We start from the raw sequence: 22,377 nt of genomic DNA on the forward strand, positions 1-22,377 counted from the left end.
ACGTTATGATGAATACATAACTCATTATAAATTCCCTTAATATTATTTATGACAAATACCCAAACATTTTTGGTATTGAAGGAGTTCCTTGGATGTATTAGGGTTGGTTTTGAGTAATCCCATACTACCCCCGGGCCCATTCAAGGGGCGAAAGTTTTCTACCATATTTTAAGAGACCCTAGCCTATTTAATTGCAAAGAAATTGTATTTCAATAATATTGCTCACATTTGAAGGCTAATATTCAAAATGAAGTTTGAACAAAATACGGTCAATTTTCCTAACTGATAATCTTCCACGGCAATTGCCCCCAGAGCAGTTTTCCGCGCACGTATATACAGTTATATAAAATCTGATTTGAAGACTCATTTTTTATCATTATTATTAAGTATGAATAATTACTAGTAAATTTCCTCTGGAAAAACTTTGAGTAACACTAATCATTTTCTTATTTATTAATCAAAGTTTTTTTGTGACAGTTGATCTAGAAAAAAAACCGGTCTAAATATAATATATTAGACCTACAAAAATCGGTTCAATAATTGAGACTGAAAACAAAATCGGTCCATAAAGTGAGACCGAATCAAAATTCGTGTTGAGACAGAAAAAGTCGATACAAATCGGTCTAGAAAAAATCACATAAGACTGACATTCTGTGTTGGACCAAATCTCAACACTGGTATGTATATTAAATACATACAACTCTTCAAAGCCGTCCAGATAAATAGGAAAATCTTTGAAGGCTTATAACGAACGAACTAGATGGAGTAAAACTATATATTTTTTGAAAGATACATCTAATTGAATTCAATTATTCATAATGAGATCCACTTCTCCTGATAAACTCAGCCACACGGCACCGGAAACTTTGGTAGTCCTGGGGTACCTGGTGCAGATTCAGCTTCACCATTGCCTTGGTCCTGGTTTTTCACTTTTAATTTACATTCCCTGGAATTATGGAGTTGTGCAATCAATAAATTACACTTTCCAACCAGACAGTACACCGGCCTACAAGGGCAAAAAGGTGCATAATGTCTGGGCCAAAAAATGTTCGAACTTATGGCGACCAAATTTTTGGCCTGCAAACAGCTCCGTCAAGAATCCATGCGATTTCTATCTCTGGTGTGGTTCGAGCAATGACACCTCATCTCTGGAGGCCCTGAAGAAATATATTACCCGTAGAATGGCAAAGCTGGATCCGTACGCGGTTGTCCGGGCCTACCAAAGCTTCTGGCGTCATGTAGCTGAGGCTATCAAAAGAGGCAGATCTACCTATATATAATGGAATGCCATTAAATGCAGCTTTCAAATAATAACCAATGTGTTTGCCAGAAGAGGCAACTCCCTTACCTACCAGATTTATGATATGAAATGATTTTTTTAGAAACCTTGGTAAACTCTTTACACCCCCATTCTTTTACTCCAGATGTAGCTACATATCCTAGTTGATAAGTAGATTTTTTATGCATTTATCTACACATAAAGAAGAACATCTGGAGATGGTTATCGTCGTTTTTATTTACCTAATGATGTCTACAGCATAACTTATTTCAAATGTATGTGTAATGTAGATCTAACATTGAAACCACAAATTGTATCCTCAAAGTCTATGTATGTACTCACATATATTTCACCAGTTGTATAAGTATGTATTAAATTTAAATTCTTATCTACATTTGATTTGTGAAGGGGAAAAAAAGTCTATGGGTAGTGGTTTTAAGAAAATCGTGCAGGCTCTGTGCATTAATTTGTATTCCTTATTTTATCACTGCATATATACAAGGCGACCTACGTAAATATATGGAATACACATTTGGAACTCAACATCTTATGTCATTAAGTCTCCGGCTTCCAGAAATGTTAAAAGATTCGTGGTAGAATCTTCCCTCAAAATGAAGCATACCATTCAAATACATTAAAGAGGAAATGAATAGCTTCTTCTATGAGTTGCCCTGAGCAGAAAACTTAAAAACATATTATCCTATATAGGCCTTGGTTATAAATATTCACTTTATGAACTGTCTAAAGTTTTAGTCTTTCATACAGGTACGAATACCATCGCGAGTCTTACACTCCAATAGCAAGTCTGTAGATAAAGGTTTAATATAGTAATTTAAAATCAATCTAGTGTAATATCACTAATCACATATGAGTGTATATATTTTATCAAAGAAATCTAGACATAAATATACATTAATAACATAGCATTTATCCTTAGAATCGACCTGGTAAATTAATATACTTATTTATGTGATCATATTAAATAGTAAAATAGTAAATTAGATAAAGGAGATGGTAACGATATTTAAAAATATTAAGTTAAATAAAAATTGTCAAAGAAAGATTCATTAAAGCAAGAACAGCAACTCTATGAGTGCGCCATCTACCACAGGAATAAATTAGCTTATCCCTTTTCTTTCGTCAGCCCTTCTTCTTCTTAACAACTCGAATCCGTTTTTGGATTTTCATCTTTGATACTCTGCTACGAGTCTTATGAGTTCAAGTATAGGTAAGGCGATTCTATAGTTTCTGTTTAATTCGAGTTGAAGTCCTGAGTACAAGTCCTCTGTTCTGATGAGTTCATAATCACTTTTAAAATTCAATTGTATAAAAAGATCAATGGCGCGTAAAATGATTATAGTACTGATCCTAAATAAGGTTATTTGTGAGTCTCAAGTGCACTCAATTATCCTTCAAGACTAGCTGAATCTTTTAATTTTGATTAAGTTTGAAGTTGCAGCTCAATTTTAGACTTAATCAGTACTTGATTCCGACTCTTTAACTATATGATACTCAAATAATAGTTATTATTTGATTTGTTGAATTTACGAGTGGTCTTAAACCATGGGGATTAATCTACCATTGAATGAATACATTTCCTATAAAAATATCATAGAATAATAAATAATACATTAAGAATATTCATTTTTGCGTTGGAGTCTGTGATTTTCTATTGTAAACTTCTATAAGGATATAGTTGTATGTGTACATAAATACGAATAAATGTCTCTTTAAACTCATAATTAATATTATTATCACTCTTGGGTACCAACAAGAAACCAAATATTTACATACATAAATATAAAGTGCCAAAAGGATTGAAACATTATTATTATTCCTATTCTGCTCATAATTAATGAGCATGGAAAATGTATTTACGTTCATTCCGTCTACCACATCTTAATATGTTCATAGCGATTATAAATTCATAAAATATCGTTTTTTAAAGAACTGAAGGGCTAGGCTAATTATCCCATTAAAACAAACACATATATATAAAGTAGACTTTACGTAGAATGATAAATGTTTTATTCTATTCAAGTTATACCCATATATTTAGACTAGTGACTCCTAACCCGTGCTCCACGGAGTCCTAATACTCCACTTATTAATCAAAATAATCAAAATTTTACCAAAAATCGTATTTACTCAAAATAAGGTCTTAAAGAAATGTTAAGAAAACAACCTAGGTCCAAATTGGTCCCCTTCCCCCTCCCCAAAATACGCCAAGGGGCTCTTCAGTGTCTACGGTTATTCCTTACTTAACAGACTCAAATCTGTAATTTCTACAAATGTACACCAATATGAGTAATTATGACTTAAGGTATTGTTTGAACTTCTACAAAAAGTATTTTTAATTTTCTTTCTTTGAAGTTCATAAACCTAAATTTCGGGTTTTCCTTTAATATTCTTTAAAAAAGGGATTCTCAACCTTTTTTTAGTGATGTACCGCTGGTAAAATATTAAATAACCCAAGAACCCCCTTACCAACACCAAAAAATTTTAGGTTCCGTCTGCAGGATTATATTTAGGAGATGGAAACTTGGTTTTTGGATTTTTTTAAAAAAGAAATTCAAAAATTGAATTTTTTTGTAAAAAAAATCTCAAAATATTAATTTTTTTCAAAATTCACACCTATCAGAAAAAAATTTCAAAAATCCTTAGCCATACATAAAAAATTGAATTTTTTGGAAAAAAATTTCTAAAATCCCTATCTGTACTCAAAAAATTAAGTTTATTTGGAAAATCCATATCTGTTCACGAAAAATTAATGTTTTAGAAAAAGAAATCCTTAATTTGGGGAGTGGGCTATCAGCCCCTACACCCCACCTCCTGCGGACACCCTTGAGGTATGTACTGCTTTTAAAATATTCTTTCAAAATTTCAAGCACCCCCTTGAGTGCCTCCAAGTACCCCAAGGGGTATGCGTCCCCTTATTAGAGAACCACAGATCTAGACAATATCATAATCCTCTTTGTCAAGATCTCCCTCATAGGAATGCTGATGTGACGTAAGCATCTCTTGGATATATGACAAAAAATATGTGGAATATATTATATCAAATTTATCGACGTGAAGATTGAATTATTATGGATTCTACATCTTTCATTGTTTCTTTATCGGATTATAAATGGAGTCTTTGTGTGTAAGTAAGTATTAGTGCTGAGTTTTAGTTTTTGGTTCGGTCTTAAGTGATATTTTCTAGAGCAATTTTTCGGTCCAAACCCCTTGGTCAGATCGTGGACTGATTTATTTCGGTCTCACTTTGTAGACCCATTTTGATTCGGTCTTACTCTATGGACCGATTTTTTTTTTTCGTTATCAATTTATGGACCGATTTTTTACAGTCTCATATATTATGAAAGACCATTTTTTTTTTCTAGATCAACGGTATTTTATTTTTTCAAAAAATTCTTCAAAGTATACGATAAGTTCTAGAAAAAAATACTGTATTCAACATAAAGACGGCAAAATCAAAATTAATCCGAACTATCTCTGTTTAAACTTTGCATAACGTCATTGTACTTGAAAAAACATATGACGTCATGTAATAAACAATTAACCCACCGAACTAGACCGAATTTTTCTTTTGGACCGATCTAGACCGACCTTTTCCTTTAGACTAATCTCGTCCGAATTTTTATATGAGACCGGTCGAGACGGAGCTTCTTTTAGGACAGAACTAATACGGTCCAACAAAAAATCTCAGACCGGTCTATGTTTTTCAGACCAAACCCAACACTAGTAAGTATGTATGAAGATGGATTTGATTATGATGGAACTTGTCTTTCAATTCCCTTCTCCCTTGTTACATATGAATTATGATCTTTGTCATGTGGATATTATTGTCTTCTTAATTCTATGTATTTTTGTTTGTTTTCCCATATTCCTTTCTCACGGATTATGCCATGAGTTTATGAAAGGATTCAATTAAAGTGTGTGTACATTTGTAATAATGTGAGATGGGGATGTATGTGTGAACAAGCGGAGTCATTATTACCATAGAAAGAACAAACAACAATGAATACATAGATAGAACAGGGGTGTCCGCAGGGCGAGGGCAGGAGGGGCTGTAGCCCCCCACCAATTAAGGAATTTTTTATTCTTACTAGAAAATTTAATATTTGATTTTTTTTTTCAAAAAGAATCTAATATTGGTAATTTCATTTAATTTTTCAAATTTTTGTCCAAAAAGATTAATCGTCTGAATAACTTTGGATTTTTGTAATTTTTCTCCGAAAAATTTAATATTTAAATTATTTGAAATGTAATATTAAAAAAATTTTGAGAATCAATTTGGACTTTTGAAACTTTATTCCAAAAAATTTAATTTATTTAATGAATAACTATGATTTTTTGAAATGTTTTATGAAATTTTGTTTCAAAAAAAAAATTTTTTACAAATTTTTTTACAAAGATTTTATTTTTTGTGAGTAGCTGTTAATGTTTTCTCCAAAAATTTTAATATTAGAATTTTTTTCCCCACAATTTTAATTTTTTGAGAATGGCTATGGATTTTTGAAAAATTTCCTACGAAAAATTTAATATAACTTTTTTTTCCAAAAAAGGTTATATTTGAGATTTAATTTTGGAAATTTTTTTCCAAAGTTTTTAAATTTTTTGTGTAATAACTATTAATTATTGTCCAAAAAAATTATATTTGTAATTCGTTTCAAAAAAATTAATTTTTTCAGTTTAAAAAAAATAAAAATAATTTTTCAATTTTTTCCCGAAATAATGTAATTTTTTGGGCTTTTTAACACCCCCCCCCCCTAAAATATAATCCTATGAACGCCCTTGTAGAAGGATCATATAATCTATTTTTTTCCTTTTGAGGGTGTCATATCTTTAAGTATTCTCTTAACAAGAGTCATTATGGTGTCAATCTAGTTATGTATGTACAATGTTACCACAACCTTCCATGACAGTGATCATCATTATAATGATGATTATGTTAGAAGCAAAGGGTTTGGATTGCTCCTTTCCAAAAACAAAAAAACTATAATTAGATGAAAAGGATTCAGAAATCCTTTTTTTAAAGTTTATTTATTGTATTTACATAATATAGCAATACCTTGAACTTTCCTGATAATTGGTTCCGTCGATATACCGGACTGTTAGAGATTGACAATGCTGTGAACTTACATTTCCCTGTATAACCCCATTGTTAGTGTTTTTAATCTAAACGGGTTGTATTCAAATTAGCTCTAGTCTGACTCAACGTAGACAATTATTTGCAATTAAAAGAAGAATATCTTGGAAAGAATTAGTTAACACGTGGCTGAGCAATCAACGTGTTTTGGTCCTTTTTTTCTTTTTGAAGGTGGAAAGGTTAAGAAATACAATAGAATAAATATATTTCTTGCAAATAATTACAGTTAAGTAATTGAATAAAATAAATATTACTTTACAAACAAAAAATTATCTGATGTATAATTCATTAATTATAAATATATAAAAAGAGCACTGAAGAATTTTTGCTATATCAGAGTGTTTAAATTTTGACTAAATTAAGGACTAATGCATGTTTATATTTTGAGCCTCAGAAGGCTGTATGATATTTTATGGACAATTTTAGACGAAAATTTAATTACCATAAAAATGTTTAAATAGATCTTTTCATCTGATTTATCAGCATCTATTTCATTCTTCCAGTCAATGATTCACACACTCCTTGAATGAATACTTGATTGAATTATATTGCAGAGCATGCTTGAACCATTTACCTTTTTAATATGAAAAGTCCCTTGGATTCTTTATGTTTTCCATCTTCCTCATCATATTCATTTACCTCCAAATGAAAAAATACAATCTCCAACGAAGTAGATTCATTGGCAAAGTTAACAACTCTTTAAAGATGTGTTGATGAAGGTGTCCAAGTATTATTTAAGTATACCTATGCATTCATTTTCCGCACCCAAATGAGTTAACAATAATTTCCTTTTTTATTTGTTTTGAAAAATAGGGGATCGTTGTTGATTTTATTTTGTCTTTGTTTTTTATTATATCCATGTCATGACCTTGAATGATCAATTTGCCCTTGATGGATATTCAAAGTTTCTTTTTGCATATTCGCAGGGGTGTCTCCAGGATTATATTTTGGGAGGGCTAGGGATACTATTTATAATATATGAAAAAAATCCTGAATTAAAAAAATAATTTATCAAGTTATATTTAAAATTATTACAAAAATACATTCAAATATTCTCCGGACGCCCCTGATTCTGGAATGATTTGTTTCACTAATAATAGTTATAATTTGCATAAAAAGGAAAACTGGGAATGAAGTGATGATCATTTTTGAGATTTTGCATATGGTTACGTCCATGTTTATTTATTAATAGTGACATGTCAGTGCCTATTTAGGACTGAAGACTGCATTATCCTACAGTTCACTCTCCATCAGCTCCAGTTTATTTCTACATATCAGTCCTCAAACCTATAAAGTCTGGTCCTTGATGACTCCACTCAACTTTATTTCTTCTTCTTTTTAATTAGTTCTAGTACTGACCGTCCGAAATACCGACAGTCTGAAGGACGGTTCCTAAGGACTGGTCCAAAGAAAGGTCGGGACTTAATTAACACTCTTTATTACCATTTTTTTATTTGCCAGTAGCAAGTGTACAAATAATATAAATGTACGAGTTAAATAAATTGCAATTATTTCTTTGGACGAGATTCTTACACAGTAGTATATATTTCAATTTTGTGCCGCTCTGGTTGTTTCATGTCGTAAGAATTGCGTTAAGACTTTCTATCAATGGTTGGTTGTCTTTTGTAAATATCTTTTTTCCAAAAAGATTTCTCATAAGGGATATTGTCTAAATTGCAGTGAGCGTAAAAACCACGTCTTAGATAATGTTTAAATACATATAGTAACTTTGAGAAATTCAGACAAAAAACCACGTTAAACTATTGTGACCCTTGCTCATGGATCTGTTAAAATTTTCAAAATTAAGAGAAAGGATTAATTAGCAGACTCTTATATTATTTCTTAATAACATATATTGTTTGTTTAAATTTACGCTCACTGTAATTCGGATACATTGATTGAATAGTTCAATTCCTTTACGTGATTACATTTTTCTCTGATGATCTGCTATAGTTTTGGAATGTATGTACATAGGTAAACTGTATTCATATCCTGCGATGTGATAGAAACAGATTGTTCCGGTTGACGGACCTGTTACGCACGGTGTTTCTTGAGGAGGAAAGAGAGTATGAGAAGCTAAGGGAGACGAAGGGAAACATATATTCAAGAAATTAATTCGCGTGCGTTTATCTTGCGTATCATATGACCTTCTTGCGGGGTAGTAAAACGTGCGTTTTTTCTTGTACAACTTCTATAACTCTCGTTTGTATATGTACTTGTATTTTGCGTCAACAACGATCGAAATCAACGTTGTTGGCATAGTTCAAATGTTATATAAAGTTTGAGTTCTACTTCGTTTCGGCTCAGTGCTTTAAGACCATATTCCAAGAGTGTGTACTTTGATTTAGAAATCTAACTAATACCATAATTAGTCTATCATGCGTTCCAGCATATTTATCTTATTTTGTTTATTGTGTGTGTGTTTGCCCCTCTCTGGGAATGCTCAGTTATTTCAAGCACTTAGAGACTTGTTTCGTCCTCTTACGAGGCCTTTTAGAAACGTGTTCCGAGCACCATCTGGAGGTGGTGGTAATGGTCTATTTAGATTCTTTGGAGGCGGTGGTCGTTTCCGGGACGATGGAACTCAAAGACCTCAAGCCACAGGAAGAGATGAAGCTTTTCCTTCGGACTGTGGACGGGATACGGATAAAGGAACTGGGAAACTCTGCTTTCCAGATGGAATCCTCTGTCAACAAAGTGAGTCTCATTTTGAAAAATAACATTAGAAGGGGTTTTGTTTTTGAGTTTCATTTAGTCGTTCATTCACTTCTTTAATTGGTCAGATTAATTAGATGTGATTTTGACATTATTTTTTGTTTTAATTACCTCTCATCAAAGGCTGTCCTATATTAATAGTTATTATTTTGAAATACCATTAGAGTTGGGTTTGGTAGTAATTTTTGACGTGAAGAAATTAAATAACTTTCCTCCCAGCTATGGTAATTTCTCAGTGTGGAAAGGATTAAAATGTAGATACTCCTGAACAATTCTCTTGGTATCTCCTTAGTCTATTTTTTTATTCGGTATTGCATAAATAATATCAATGAGCCCTTAGGTGTTATTACTCTCACACGGCATCAACATTTCAAAAATAAAATGTCAGCTGTTGATATATCAACAATTATCTCCTACTTTAAATGTTTTGATTGTTGATTTGTAAAATTCAAATTAAATCTTATTACAAGGCCCCTAATGATAAATAGAAAACATTCCAAAAGTTAGGGGAAATTTGCAAAGTGTTACAAGATGATTTGGAGTCTTTCTTATTTTCGATGGAAAGGTTGAGAGATACAAAAAATATAGAAATTGACTCAGTTTTTATTTGCCACACCCCTGGATTTTTCTTCTAATCTTCCTCTAATTCAGTGTTTTGAAAGTGCATTATTTGAATTCAAATCAGCTCAGCTGTGAACAATTTTATGAAATGAAGAATAGTCCAACAGTTGAGAAGAATTAGTTAACCATTAATAATTGATTTTGGGCCTTTTTTGTTTTTGTTTTTGAGGAAAGAGTTGAGAGATCCAATAATGAACCTATCGTTAATCAATTACTTATGCTGATTTTAACAAAATTATATCCTCAATTATGTTGAAATGTCAGCCTACGTCAAACAAGTTTTCAGTCATTTTTTTATAAAAAAAATAATTACGCGGAAATGCATCAGAAACCACAAGTTTTGATACATGTTTTTACATTCATCCAGACAGAAAAACAACATATTTCCTTACACATTTCCTATACCTTCATTAATCTAATATGCATTTAATTATGCTAATGAAAATGGATTTCAATCCTTCATGTAGTTAATTAGATTACTGAGGATAATAAATAAGTGGGGAGATTAATTATCTTAATCGCCTGTAAAGCTCAGAGTTCCTACTTCAACCGTCTAATTTAATAATTATTATTTAATATCCTTCGCTTAATGTGCTTTTCTACCAATAGAGGACGTACTAAAAGATCTCCCTTTTTTTCTTTGCGTACGCACGGCGTGTGGTCCTCTAACGGAAAGATTCTGCATTAACATTATTAAGGACACATTATTTTTTTACAACACCTATTCATTTTACAGGTACATGTCTCAATAACTTGTTAGTAATAAGTACGAAGTTATTTGAGTGAGTGACTTATTCATGGGTAGATATCCTTACATATTTTGTGCATAGAGGGATCGTTCCCTTTCTAGTCATTTTTCCTTTATATTTTATTCGTTTTTTTTTATGTTTTCCCAAATTCAATTTTTATTTTAATGCATAAGTTATTATAATTATCATTCGATTTACATTTTCCGTTCTCACTCAAAATTTATTTGACATTTTTTAAAATGTATTTTTACATGTATATACATACATACATCCTTCATCTTTCAGAGTTACAAATTCATTACTAGCAGTCTATCGTTTTTATATTAAATTTATATAATATATTATTTTCATCAATATTCAATAAAGAATAAGCTAAGAAGAAGGGGAGGCCCTTGAGTAGAAAAGAAGAAGAAAAAGAAGAAAACAGACGTGTGTGGAGTATGGGGGGGATCTTTGGCCTTGCAAATACCTATGCCTACTTTTACCTACATATGAACCGCCGCCTACACACACAAGGATTCGGTTTTCCCTCCTTTAATTTTCGTCTTCATTTTGTATTTTAGTTTATGTTTAACCACTTGGGGCTGTTCATAGTGTAATTACAATGTTTGGATTCGTTATATTCCTTCTTCTTCATCTTCTATCTCCTATGCAAGGACAGCTGTTTGATGCCATCGATTCCTTGTTCTCAGATCTATTTGGTCCACCCCAGCCAGGCTTCCGTCCAGGAGGTGCACCTCCTCCTGGTGGTAGATTTGGGCCTCCTTTTGCGGGGGGTCCATTCCCTAATCAGTTTCAAGAGCAGCCCAATTCTTTTGTCAACTCGGGATCTGGAACACCCTTTCCACAAGCCACTGGTATTGATAGTTTGTTCCCCGCAGACTGTGGGCGAAATCCATTGGATGGAACTGGAAATCTCTGCTTCCCAGATGGCGTTTTGTGCCAACAACGTGAGTTGTTTCGTTCCTTTGTTTGTTCATTTACTTATTTTCTTTCTCCTTATATTTTTTCTGCCTTTCTGCGAGAGCTTGCCAGAATGGTATACCAAAATTAGCAACAACTCTTAAGTTATTATTCTCAGGTTTTTTTTTTGTGTGTATGCTCGTCCACCGTATTGGAGTTCAGAACACTTGATGTGTTGAACTCAATTAATTGTAAAGAATAGAGCACTGATTCCTAACCTATTTAACAATGCAAACTGCTATAGTACTTTAAATGTCTTTTGGCAAAAAACGTATGATCAACCAAATGGTTTATTAATTAATTATGTAATCTCCCACGGAGCACAAGGGCTCCGATGAGCCTCGGTTTGGAACCACTACAAAGGAGAATAGTTAAACAGTTAATGACGTATTTGCCCCATATATGTCAAAGGGTCCTTTTTCATTTTTTAAAGGTAGAAAGGTGCAATGAAAATTCTCACATTATAGATAGATCCATAAAAATAAAAACTGCGCACACATCAGTAACACCTTTTATTTAATTTACTACTATAACTCAAGATACAAATACGTGTTAAAGTATGTAATGATTGTAGGTAGAACGTAGTAAATATGTTAATCCGGAAGTAAAATCACTGCTCGAAAACAAAGGATGGGTGTCTTGAAACTTGGCACGTGAACATACTTGCCTTATCCATTTGACCTCACCTCATCCATCCATTTTAATTATCATAAATTGATTTGTTAACATTCCTAAGGATGTCCTTTTGTTTGCAAACTTATTACTGACTTATACAATGGATGAAATAAGTATATTTTTTTCTTGTGTAAAAACTCAAATCAATTATATTGATATACCTACCTGTCTGTATATAAAGAAAAGAAAATATTTTTTTTATAAGCAAAACCTACACTTCAAAGATGTTTTTTTTTTCAATTTTAAATTATGTATACTTGTGTTTTTTTATTTTTGTCCTTCTATACTCTTCTAGAAGTCCCTCAATCATGTTTATAAATAAGTAAGATTATATGTTTTATTATGATGTTCCTACATGATGTCATTGACCTTTGACTTTTAACCCGGATTGTGAGGGAATAAAGTAATCACTTCCTTCTAGATTGTCATAACTAGAGTTGCAAATTTTGTCATGAAAAAAGAGGGCGAGGAAAAGGCGAGAGCGAGACATATGCGACCCCTAAATTAAGACTCTTGTTAATATCAGCTGCCTGTTGATTACTGCTATAAAGAGGAGAAACCTCTACATTTTAAATAGCGTTAGTGGAGGGAAAGTATTGTTATAATATTTAAAGTCATATATATGGTTTTTATTATGAATTTTTAAAAGAATTTACAGCAAAAATAGACAATGATGCATACTTCAGCTGGAAAAGTTAACACCACGGTAATCTATTACATAATCAACGAAAAGAAGAAAGATTAGAACCAACAAACCTTTTTTATGTCTAATTTTTTTCATTACAAACTTCTCAACTCTATTAATACCTACAGATAGGATAGATCCATTTTTTGTTGGATTCAGACCAGTTCAACTCTTATGAAGTAAATTTAGGGTATCCGAACTTTCGGACCCAGATCTGAAATCAAAATTATACAGATGCTGGTATAGAATTTTATTAACGTTTTATCCAAAGTTTGTGACTAAATAAAATTGAATCAAGAGTAAGGTTACATTTTTTTTTACTGATTGCTGATCCTGAAACAATGGATGACCCAAATTTTTATTACCATTAGCACATAATTAGTTCATTGGACACGTCATTACCTTTACTGTATCTCACAACCTCTCAACCGAAAAGAAAAAGGTCCAAAATCAATTGTTTCTGGACCAATTCCTTCAACTATGGAACTATTATTTCATTATAGTTGATATCTGTTCACATCTTTATAAGAATTAATTCTTATCCAACCAATCAATGTGAAGAACACTGATTAGAGGAAGGGAAAAAGACAAATTCGACACCTGACGACCAAATAAATAGTGCACTTTTGTGTTTGTGCACTGGAAACGCCTCATATGGCAATGACTAAATTATTTGGTTACATTTATACATATATATCATTGTGTACATGTGGCCTATATCCCACAATTATAAATTAAAAGCCGTTTTTATAGCCAAATAAGATTAAGAACCTAGATTAAGCATAAACTAAAACATAAACAAAATAGGAACTTTTAAAACAAACAAAAAAAAAAAAGATTCCAAATTTAACTCAAAAAATAAAATACTATCAGTTGCAATTATTATGAGTTATTTGAATATGGATAACTATCTGAACTCTTCTTTTGAGTTAATATTGGTAATGGAAGTCTGAATAAATATATGGTATTCAACACTCTGAAGTACATATGCGTGTTACATTTTTGTCATTAGATTTTGACAAAATGTCTCGAATACTTCCTTAACCCTCCCAATACGCAGAATGGAATAAAGTATGCATTAATTAGTCTTGAGTTTCGTTTTAAAAATCCTGGAACAGTATGAGAGTGCTATAATTTTTGTAAGGCCATACTAATTTTGTCCAAGTTCGATCTGGACCGGTCCCGTAGTAAAGTTGGATTTTAGAAAAAGAATAACATTCAAAACTCTCATTTTTTTGTTTGTTGTATCGGTCCATCTTTGATACCGTGGTGTAGATCGAAATATCGGATCCAATCGGTCTAGAAAAAGTTAATTAAAACCGAATTGAAAAAAAAAAAAAAAAAAATCAATCTCGGACATTACATAGTATTAATGTGGACTAAAAATCTCAAATGAATGCAAAAAGTTACTTACTACACTTTTTCTCTGGGTATTTTTTTAAGTTAATTAATATTTCCATACTTTATTGTCATTTAGATATATATTTATGTTACTAGAAAAGATTTTATTCTATCACATATATCTTGGGAATTGTTGGTTGTAAAAGTCCGATAACTCAAACAAGATAGAAGTCCAGTCAATTTGGTTTTTTATATAAAAAATTAAAGACATTAAATTTATTAAGTTGTTTTTTATAATATTTCCTAAGTCTTTCAATAATTAGTAATTTTTCTTCCATACATTAAATATGCATTAAATATGAATGTCTGTGTGTGTGTCCTCCAATCACAGCCGGACCAATGGATGGATTTTGTTGAAATTTTTCATGCAAGTTCTTATGGATCTAGAAACGGTTCTGGTAACATTTTTTGGGGTCCTTGAGGCCATGGCGGCCTTTAAATAATCATTTTAGCACTTTGCTTGTACAATCTGAGGATCGGAGTATATTTTTTGGATATTAAACAGGTTCTTTGATACTTAGGGAAGCGGTAATGGAATAATTTAGCATGTATAAGGGACCAGCAGCCCACAATCCGAGGGCAGCGGTGTATTCAAGCATATTTGAAGGGGTTTATTGGTCCTTAGAAATACGGCGGGGTAGAGTTTAAACAGTATTTCGGTCCAGCACTTCACCTGTACAACCTGAGGGTCGGGGTGTATTTTGGATATAAGGAGGTTTCTTGATGCTCAGGGAAGCGGTGGAAGAGAAGTTTAACTATACTACGAACCAGCAGTTTGTTTGCACAAACCAAGGATGGGGGTACATTATTGGATATTGGAAGGGGTTCTTGGTGCTTAGAAATGGGGTGGTGATGCAGTTTAAACTGCCTTAGTCCAGGTACTTCATCTGTACCACCTGAGGGTTGGGTGTATTTTGGGATATTAGGAGGGTTTCTAGATGCTCAGGAAAGTGGAGGCGAAAAAATTTAACTTGACTCGGGCACAGCAGTTGACCTGCACAACCCATGGGCTGGGGTGTATTATAACATATTGGAAGTTGTTTGTTTTATTCTTGGTGTCGAGAAACGCGGCGGCTGAATATTTTTTGTCCCAGTACTTCACCTGTGCATCCTGAGAGCTTGTGTATATTTTGGGATATTAAGACTTTTGCCTTAAGCTCAAGAAAGCTGCTGCAAGACGGCAAGTTCGTCGTCTGACCCCGAATAAAGCATATACTTCATCATGGCAGGAAACAAGAGTCTTATATAATGCCTATATATTTGTAAACTCGAACCAAAAAAAAAAAAAAAAAAAATAGAATAATTATTAAAATTTTACAGTCTTATAACTTGAATACTTTTCTTTTTCAATTTGTAGAATAACTAAAGTCCATCGCAATAAATTTTCAACTAAGAAATCTAACAGTTGAATAATAAACAAACATAAATATTAAAAGGATATTTCACGTTCTTCTCCCCCTAACATAAAAGTTTACTCTCTAATATTTTTTTGTCAATTTTTATGTTACCCATGTCTTTAAGTAGTGTTCTGAATATTGATTGTTTCAACTCCAATTAGCTCTTGAGTAACTATGAAAGAATTATTCCACGGTAGGAAAGAATTGGCTAATTAATACCAACTGATTTTCGGGACTTTTTCTCTCTTGTTGGGTGAATAATTGAGAGATAGACTAAACATCACATTGTGATTTTCAATAAAAAAATGTTCCGTAGCTTGTAATTGACTTAATAAAGGAAATGAATTCTCTTAACAATACTCGAGTTATCTAACATATATCAATGAAGCAAAGTTTGTCTGTGGGATATTTGTTTGTTTATCGAAGCTTCATTTTTGAGTGTGAATATCTTAGAACTGCAGTATTTGATCTAAGAAGTGATATTTATGATTTAAGTGTGTGTTGTAACTCAGTTCGTCATATTAAGAAGAAATAGATGTAAACGATTGGATGATAAAATTTGATTGTGGAAATAAATGGCCCTCTACAGTAAAAATTCAAGAAAAAGGTATTCCCTTTTCTTGTTCAAAGGTACAAATATATAATGATTATATTATCATGATTATAAGAAGAAAAAATCAGCACCAATGCATCGAGAAGTTGATCAAATTAATGTAAATCTTATAGGTAAAATATTTGGGTGCTTAAAAATATATCAATATGTTGACGAGGTTATGGATACAATCACGCAGTACATTATCGAATCGAGTTTCTTAATTAGACACTGGAAGTATGTCACATTAGTTGTCATTAAAAGTTAGAGTTCCGATAATTTGTTAAGAAATATAAATTCTCCAAAACTTTTTATTTGAACAATAAACATAGATTGTTAAGAAGATGATGTCTTTTACTTTAGAAGCAACTTTGATTATGGCAACTTTGTTGGATAATTGATCTCAAAGGATATCAGTTTGGCTTTTCAAACCGCCCATTACTTTTAAGATACTTCATCTTCCTGTGAAGTTAAGTTTTGATATGAACATTAATAAGGCCCCAGGTCATACATTTTAAGTTGTTTGCCTGGATTGATCTAAACTATGTTTTTCTCATCTGCAGTTATATGTTGTATGATCAACAGTTGTACAATAGAAATTTATTAACTAGAATCTAGATTTCCTGAACCAAAAAGTCCTATGTTTTTTTTCAAATACGATTTTAAATTCGGATGCAATTATGTTTTGACATAAAAAAGGTGAACTTTTTCAATATAACCAAAGCCTTGAAAACTTTGTGTTAACAAATAATCTTAACACAATGCCTCTAATAAGAAATCATTCGAAATATGTATTATATTTTTGTACTAAATATGCAAGAAAGAACCACTTTGCTTTTTGGTTCAAAATATCTTCTATCATAAAATGTTAGCAAGATTATATATATGGAAATATTTTTTTCGCCCCTGAATTTGCTTCACCCAATCCCCAATGTGGAAACCCGTGCAATAAATGTTACTTTTGGCAATTTATTGCTTTTTTCAAGCAATAATAATGTAAAAGAAAGTTAGATTAACACTTTTGAAAGATAATTCATTATTGATATATTATCATTATTAAGAATAAATTGCTCTGTTTTCACTTATGTACAGTGTGCGGCAGCGAATCGTCCAGTAATTGATTACCTTGTACAATTTCACTCATATTTTCGAAAATAAAAGAGGCAGATAATTAAAATTTTTACTGGTTTATCGGGATGGTATTAGATATATCATTTCTCAAAAGGGCCTTCCTTGGCCCCCAGCATGGCCTCAGTGATAGAAAGGCCAAGTACGTCTTCCTCACAAGTTCATCACTCATGTTATCCCACTCCTTGTCCACTGCAGCCTTCAGGGACTCCACATGGGGTTTAGAGGTCGCACAAACCTTCCTTTCAATGGTGCCCCACACCCAGTAGTATAGGGGGCTCAGGGTTCGGGCTTGACGGCGGTCAAAAATATTTTGACCAGAATCCCTTCAGGGGCGTCCGCAGGATTATAATTTGCAAGGGGCTTAGTTTTTTGATTTATTTTGAAAAAAAATCAAAAAATTAAAAGTTTTGAAATTTTTTTTTCAAATATTAAATTTTTTGGAAAAAAATTTAAAAAATTCATAGCTATTTACATAATTTTTTTTTTTTTTTGGAAAAAACAGTTCAAATATTATTTCTTATTTAAATTTCAAAAATTGGCCATCTTTTTCATGCTCTTTATCAGGCTCCTGTCTATTATCTTCCTTACCGAGTCCAAAAAGACTGGAGACCGAATTTTGTTGAGACCACAGCTGCTAGGACTCCATGCAAGGCTCAAGCCATCCTTTTTCACTTTCTTTACTTTGAAAACTAGCCTTCCCGAGCAACCGACGATCCTGACAATTTCTACCGCCTTGACATAGGCGTCGAGCAAGTTGAATATCTTTTTTTCTTTGAACCACCATCGTCGTTCTCGATCGTAATACGAATGCTATTTATAAAACAAATTATAATTGGCTTATAGAATAAACTCATGTAACTTAAAATAGTTTAAAATAAAGGGATACGAGCCTTAAACAAGTTTCAATCTTACTCCATGATTCGTTGACACACACTGTAGACTATTTTGTGGGTAAAAATTCTATTTTCTTACTTAAAAATGTGAAATTTACAACCTCAAAGATTCTAAAGACTTCAAGTTTACATTGATCAATATGACTCTATATTTCGGGATGTTGAATTCATATGAACATTTTTGGAGTATATATTTTAGTATTTTTACTTAGATTATCATTTCTGGAGGGAGACCTAAAGGGCCGACTCTTTATTTGTTCAAGTACTTAATTTTAAACATATAATCCCTGTTGCCTATAACCAATTAAAAACAAATCAAATATGCGTATTTTAATTGTTTTTTATACAATCTCATCACACCCTACTACATACTTCGCCTTAATTCAACAGATTATAATAACTTGTGTATAAATATTTATGTGTAAGGTTACTTATCATATTATATTTCCAGCTACATAAATGTTTTGAAGCTAGTCAAATTTGATGTCCATATTCAAACAATATTTTTAACTAATACAAAGTCTTTTACACCACTATGAAACTATTCCTTCTCGAGGAACAAGCATAAAATAAGTTATAAGTCTCCAATTTGATTGCTCTGAAGATCCTAATTTTCCAACTAAGTCAATTAATTTTTTTATTGTATACATTTTTTGATCAACTTGTTCTGGACTCCAATAAATAGCATAGCTATTATTTATTAGTCATAAAAACAAATTAAGGGCCGTCTGCAGGGGTTGAGCAGGAATAAAATCCCATATTTTTTGTCTCTTCTAAAAAAAAACCCACCCCAAAATAAAATCCGGGGGACGCCCCTGAAAGTATAGACTCTAATGTATTCATTTACGTGTGTTTTTTTTACTCGAGTTCGAATCCATTTGTGTTATTTTTTCGTTTATAATTTTATTTATGTATGTTCCTTGCATGAATATAAAATAACTTTTGCAGGAGATGATGGATTCCCACTGTCAAAATTGAAATTACACGTCCATTAATTTCGATGTCCCTTGCAGAATATTATTAACAAAGGAAAACAAAAAAATAATTAACAAACTTACTTTTTCTTGTGATGAATGGTCTAAAAACTATTTTCATTACGATTAAATAGAAAAACTATGTATGTATGTATCATAGACCACAAATCACCCCTCTTAATGGCGGTTATGTATATAGGACACTAATGCAAAACATTGTCCTGCTTCTGGTAGTAATATATGATATATATATACGCAGTATGACCTTCCATGACGACGGCGACAACTAACCGGATCTCATTCCAGAGAGAAACTGACCTTCAAAAATATAACCGTAACACCCGCAAAAACAAATCATTCCTTCTTAGAATAGATATGAGACACTCTTGATAAATTAATTATAAATTATTATTAGAAAGAGATCCATGCTTTACTTAGTAAGGAAATTCCTTGCTTGGACCCGCCTTGGTTCCCCGTTGTTCCTCCCCACACCCTCGTCATCATCTCTTGTTGCCACACAGACACGAATAAAATCATTTTTTTATGAAAAAAAACAAAAAAAACACTAAAAACATAATCAACTTTTGGTTGACCGTTTCCATCTACAAATCAGTTCATTTAAAGCATCTAACTAAATCAGTTATAATTGTTAAATTAAAACACACTACCCGGAGAATGAGATTTCGATTATCAATATTTCTTGTATTGGCTCTTGTTCTGGCTCCCCTCCCAGGCACTGACGCTCAATTTTTTAAAAACATGTTTCAACGTTTTCATCGTGGGGTTCAGCGATTCACTCGTCCCTTATCAACTTTTATGACAAACATTCGTGGCACATCAAGTACAAAGAGTGAACATGATGAGACCGGGGGTACTAAAAAACCTCAATCCACTGGGATTGATAAAAGATTCCCGGATGACTGTGGTCGGGATGACGATGGAAAGGGGAAGCTTTGTTTTCCTGATGGGAAGCTTTGTCAAGAGAGTAGGGCCACCACTTTTTCATGCCCCTATTTTTATTTGTTGTTGTAGAAATGAGGGTATTTATTAATTAATTAATCTATTTTCTACCTTTTGTATGTTAGGAGTGAGTCGAAGTGGTAATATCAATTATGGAGGACATCTTTACTGGGTCTCTTGGCTCTCCACTGATCCTCAATTAAGAAACACTAACTGGGACTGGTTCAATGCTCGTAACTACTGTCGTAAACGTTGTATGGATTTGGTTAGTTTTGAAACCAGAGAAGAGTATGAGTTTATCAAGTCTCAAATGGGGGGTAGGAAAAGTTCATTGCTCCATATAGAGAGGAAGAAGAAAAGAACATGCACTGTTATTTTTACCTCTTTTTATTATGATGCCTTTTTTCAAGGTCGTATATCTTAAAAGCAGCAGTACATAATAGTTGGTTAAACCCATTTTCTTCGTCTCTATCTCTCTCTTACCTATAAATATCGATCGTTTATTTATTTTCATTTAAATTTAGGTGTGAAATATTTCTGGACTTCTGGACGTTTGTGCGATTTTGATGGATGTGATCGCCCTGATTTCTTTCCTAAGCAAATCAATGGATGGTTTTGGTCTGCTAACCAAGCTAGACTCAGTCCAACCAACTCTACTACTGCCTTCCACGATTGGTCATTCACCGGAGGGTAAGTAGCCTCTATCAAACTTGTATTGCGAGACCCATTTAATTTCTCACGTAAAATGTACAGATTCAATCCTCCAAGACGTCAACCCGACAACAGAGAGAAAATCCAACAAAATGGTGAAAATGAATCCTGCCTCGGTGTTCTTAATAACTTTTATGGAGATGGTATTAAATGGCACGATGTGACTTGCCATCATGAGAAGCCCATTGTTTGTGAGGATGTGGAGGGACACATTGCTTTTGCTCGTCAAAACTTCCCCAATCTTCGAATCCCTTAATTCTTCATTGGGTCATGGTTATGAAATAACCATTCCTCTAGTTGTATCCTTTCTGAGGGATTTGTCTCTCTTTGAAAAAAAAATCTCATCTTCTGATTTGTTATTTATTTGTACTACAGTTAATTTAGACTCAGTGATTATTATTTATTTGATATTTATTTTTGTAATTTGAGTCTTTATTCTTTTTTTCTTGTATCTTTGTTCTGCATTGCTCGTAAATTTCATTCTTTGAAATAAATGCTTTTATGTCAAAATTAAACTTTAATCAATTCTTCATTTGTCCTCTAATTATCCTAAATATGTAGATACGATAATTTTAAAAGAAACTTGAGTCGAAAGAGATCAAACCCTATGTACATGATTTGCAAAAATCATGTGTATAAGTTTAAGATAAAAAATAGTGGTGATCAAAGGAAGTATTTGTGTATCCATGAGTAACTGGTAAGATTATGTGATCAATATATCTTTTTGCACATCACTGATGGCTATACTTATAGTCAATAATATTTTTTCTTAGTCGTTTCATCATCTTTACGTTCAACATGCGGTTTGTTATTCCAAATTATTTGAAAATTTATATGCAATATTAAACATAATATTGCTTAATCATTACTATGTACAACTGTAGATAACCACCTCAATAAAATACTTCGTTCCAACATTGATATTAAAAATTTAAATGCAGAATAGAGGTTCTATAATTTTCAATCGAGACTGTCTTGCTCTGGTCAATCTCCTTCACTCGCAAGACCATGTTGTCGTATTTCAACAAACTACGGAGTTTCTGACGAGTTAAATTTTACAGATCCAAGTTAAGTTTTAGGTCATTTAGCCTATGTCCAAGACTTTGAACACTTTGAGTTCGAGCCGAGTCTGAAGTCACATTTTAATTTGACAACTCAAATCATTTCCGTGAATACTCGTCTATAGTCCTCTATATAATACTTACCTTCCAAGTGTAGCCCATAATATGGGCTATCAAAATATATAGATTCCCTCAAATTAATAATAATTAATTACATGTTCTTATGAGGAATATATGTTTTAAAGAAGTGGTTCTCAAATTCATAATTCAGGGGCTTCTCCAGGATTTGGGTGGGAGAGTCTGTTGTACTCCCCCAAATTAAGGTTTTTTTTGTTTTTACTAGAAAATGTAATGTTTCAATTTGTTTTTTGAAAAATTTTAATTTAATTTTCGGTGATTAACTATGGATTTTCAAATT

The 22,377-nt window shown here is 32.3% G+C and overlaps 1 protein-coding gene across 4 annotated transcripts in view; it reads left to right on the plus strand.

Annotated features, from left to right (window-relative positions):
• Positions 1–21,413, plus strand: part of LOC121123935 (uncharacterized) — a 46,670-nt gene extending 25,257 nt beyond the window's left edge. The window contains exons 1-4 of one of the 4 annotated variants that reach the window (XM_040719025.2): positions 8,651–9,128; positions 20,313–20,504; positions 20,712–20,877; positions 20,941–21,413. In XM_040719025.2, coding sequence (XP_040574959.1) covers positions 8,810–9,128; positions 20,313–20,504; positions 20,712–20,877; positions 20,941–21,154 — 891 coding nt within the window. In that variant the 5' untranslated portion in view covers positions 8,651–8,809 and the 3' untranslated portion in view covers positions 21,155–21,413. Of the gene's footprint in view, positions 1–8,650; positions 9,129–11,074; positions 11,467–13,411; positions 20,213–20,312; positions 20,505–20,711; positions 20,878–20,940 lie in introns of those variants that run through there. The other 3 variants (XM_040719019.2, XM_040719003.2, XM_040719010.1) reach the window with 3 other exon arrangements.
• The last annotated feature ends 964 nt before the right edge of the window (positions 21,414–22,377 follow it).

This window comes from Lepeophtheirus salmonis, chromosome 1 (genome assembly GCF_016086655.4).
Source record: "Lepeophtheirus salmonis chromosome 1, UVic_Lsal_1.4, whole genome shotgun sequence".
Classification (NCBI taxonomy): domain Eukaryota; kingdom Metazoa; phylum Arthropoda; class Copepoda; order Siphonostomatoida; family Caligidae; genus Lepeophtheirus; species Lepeophtheirus salmonis.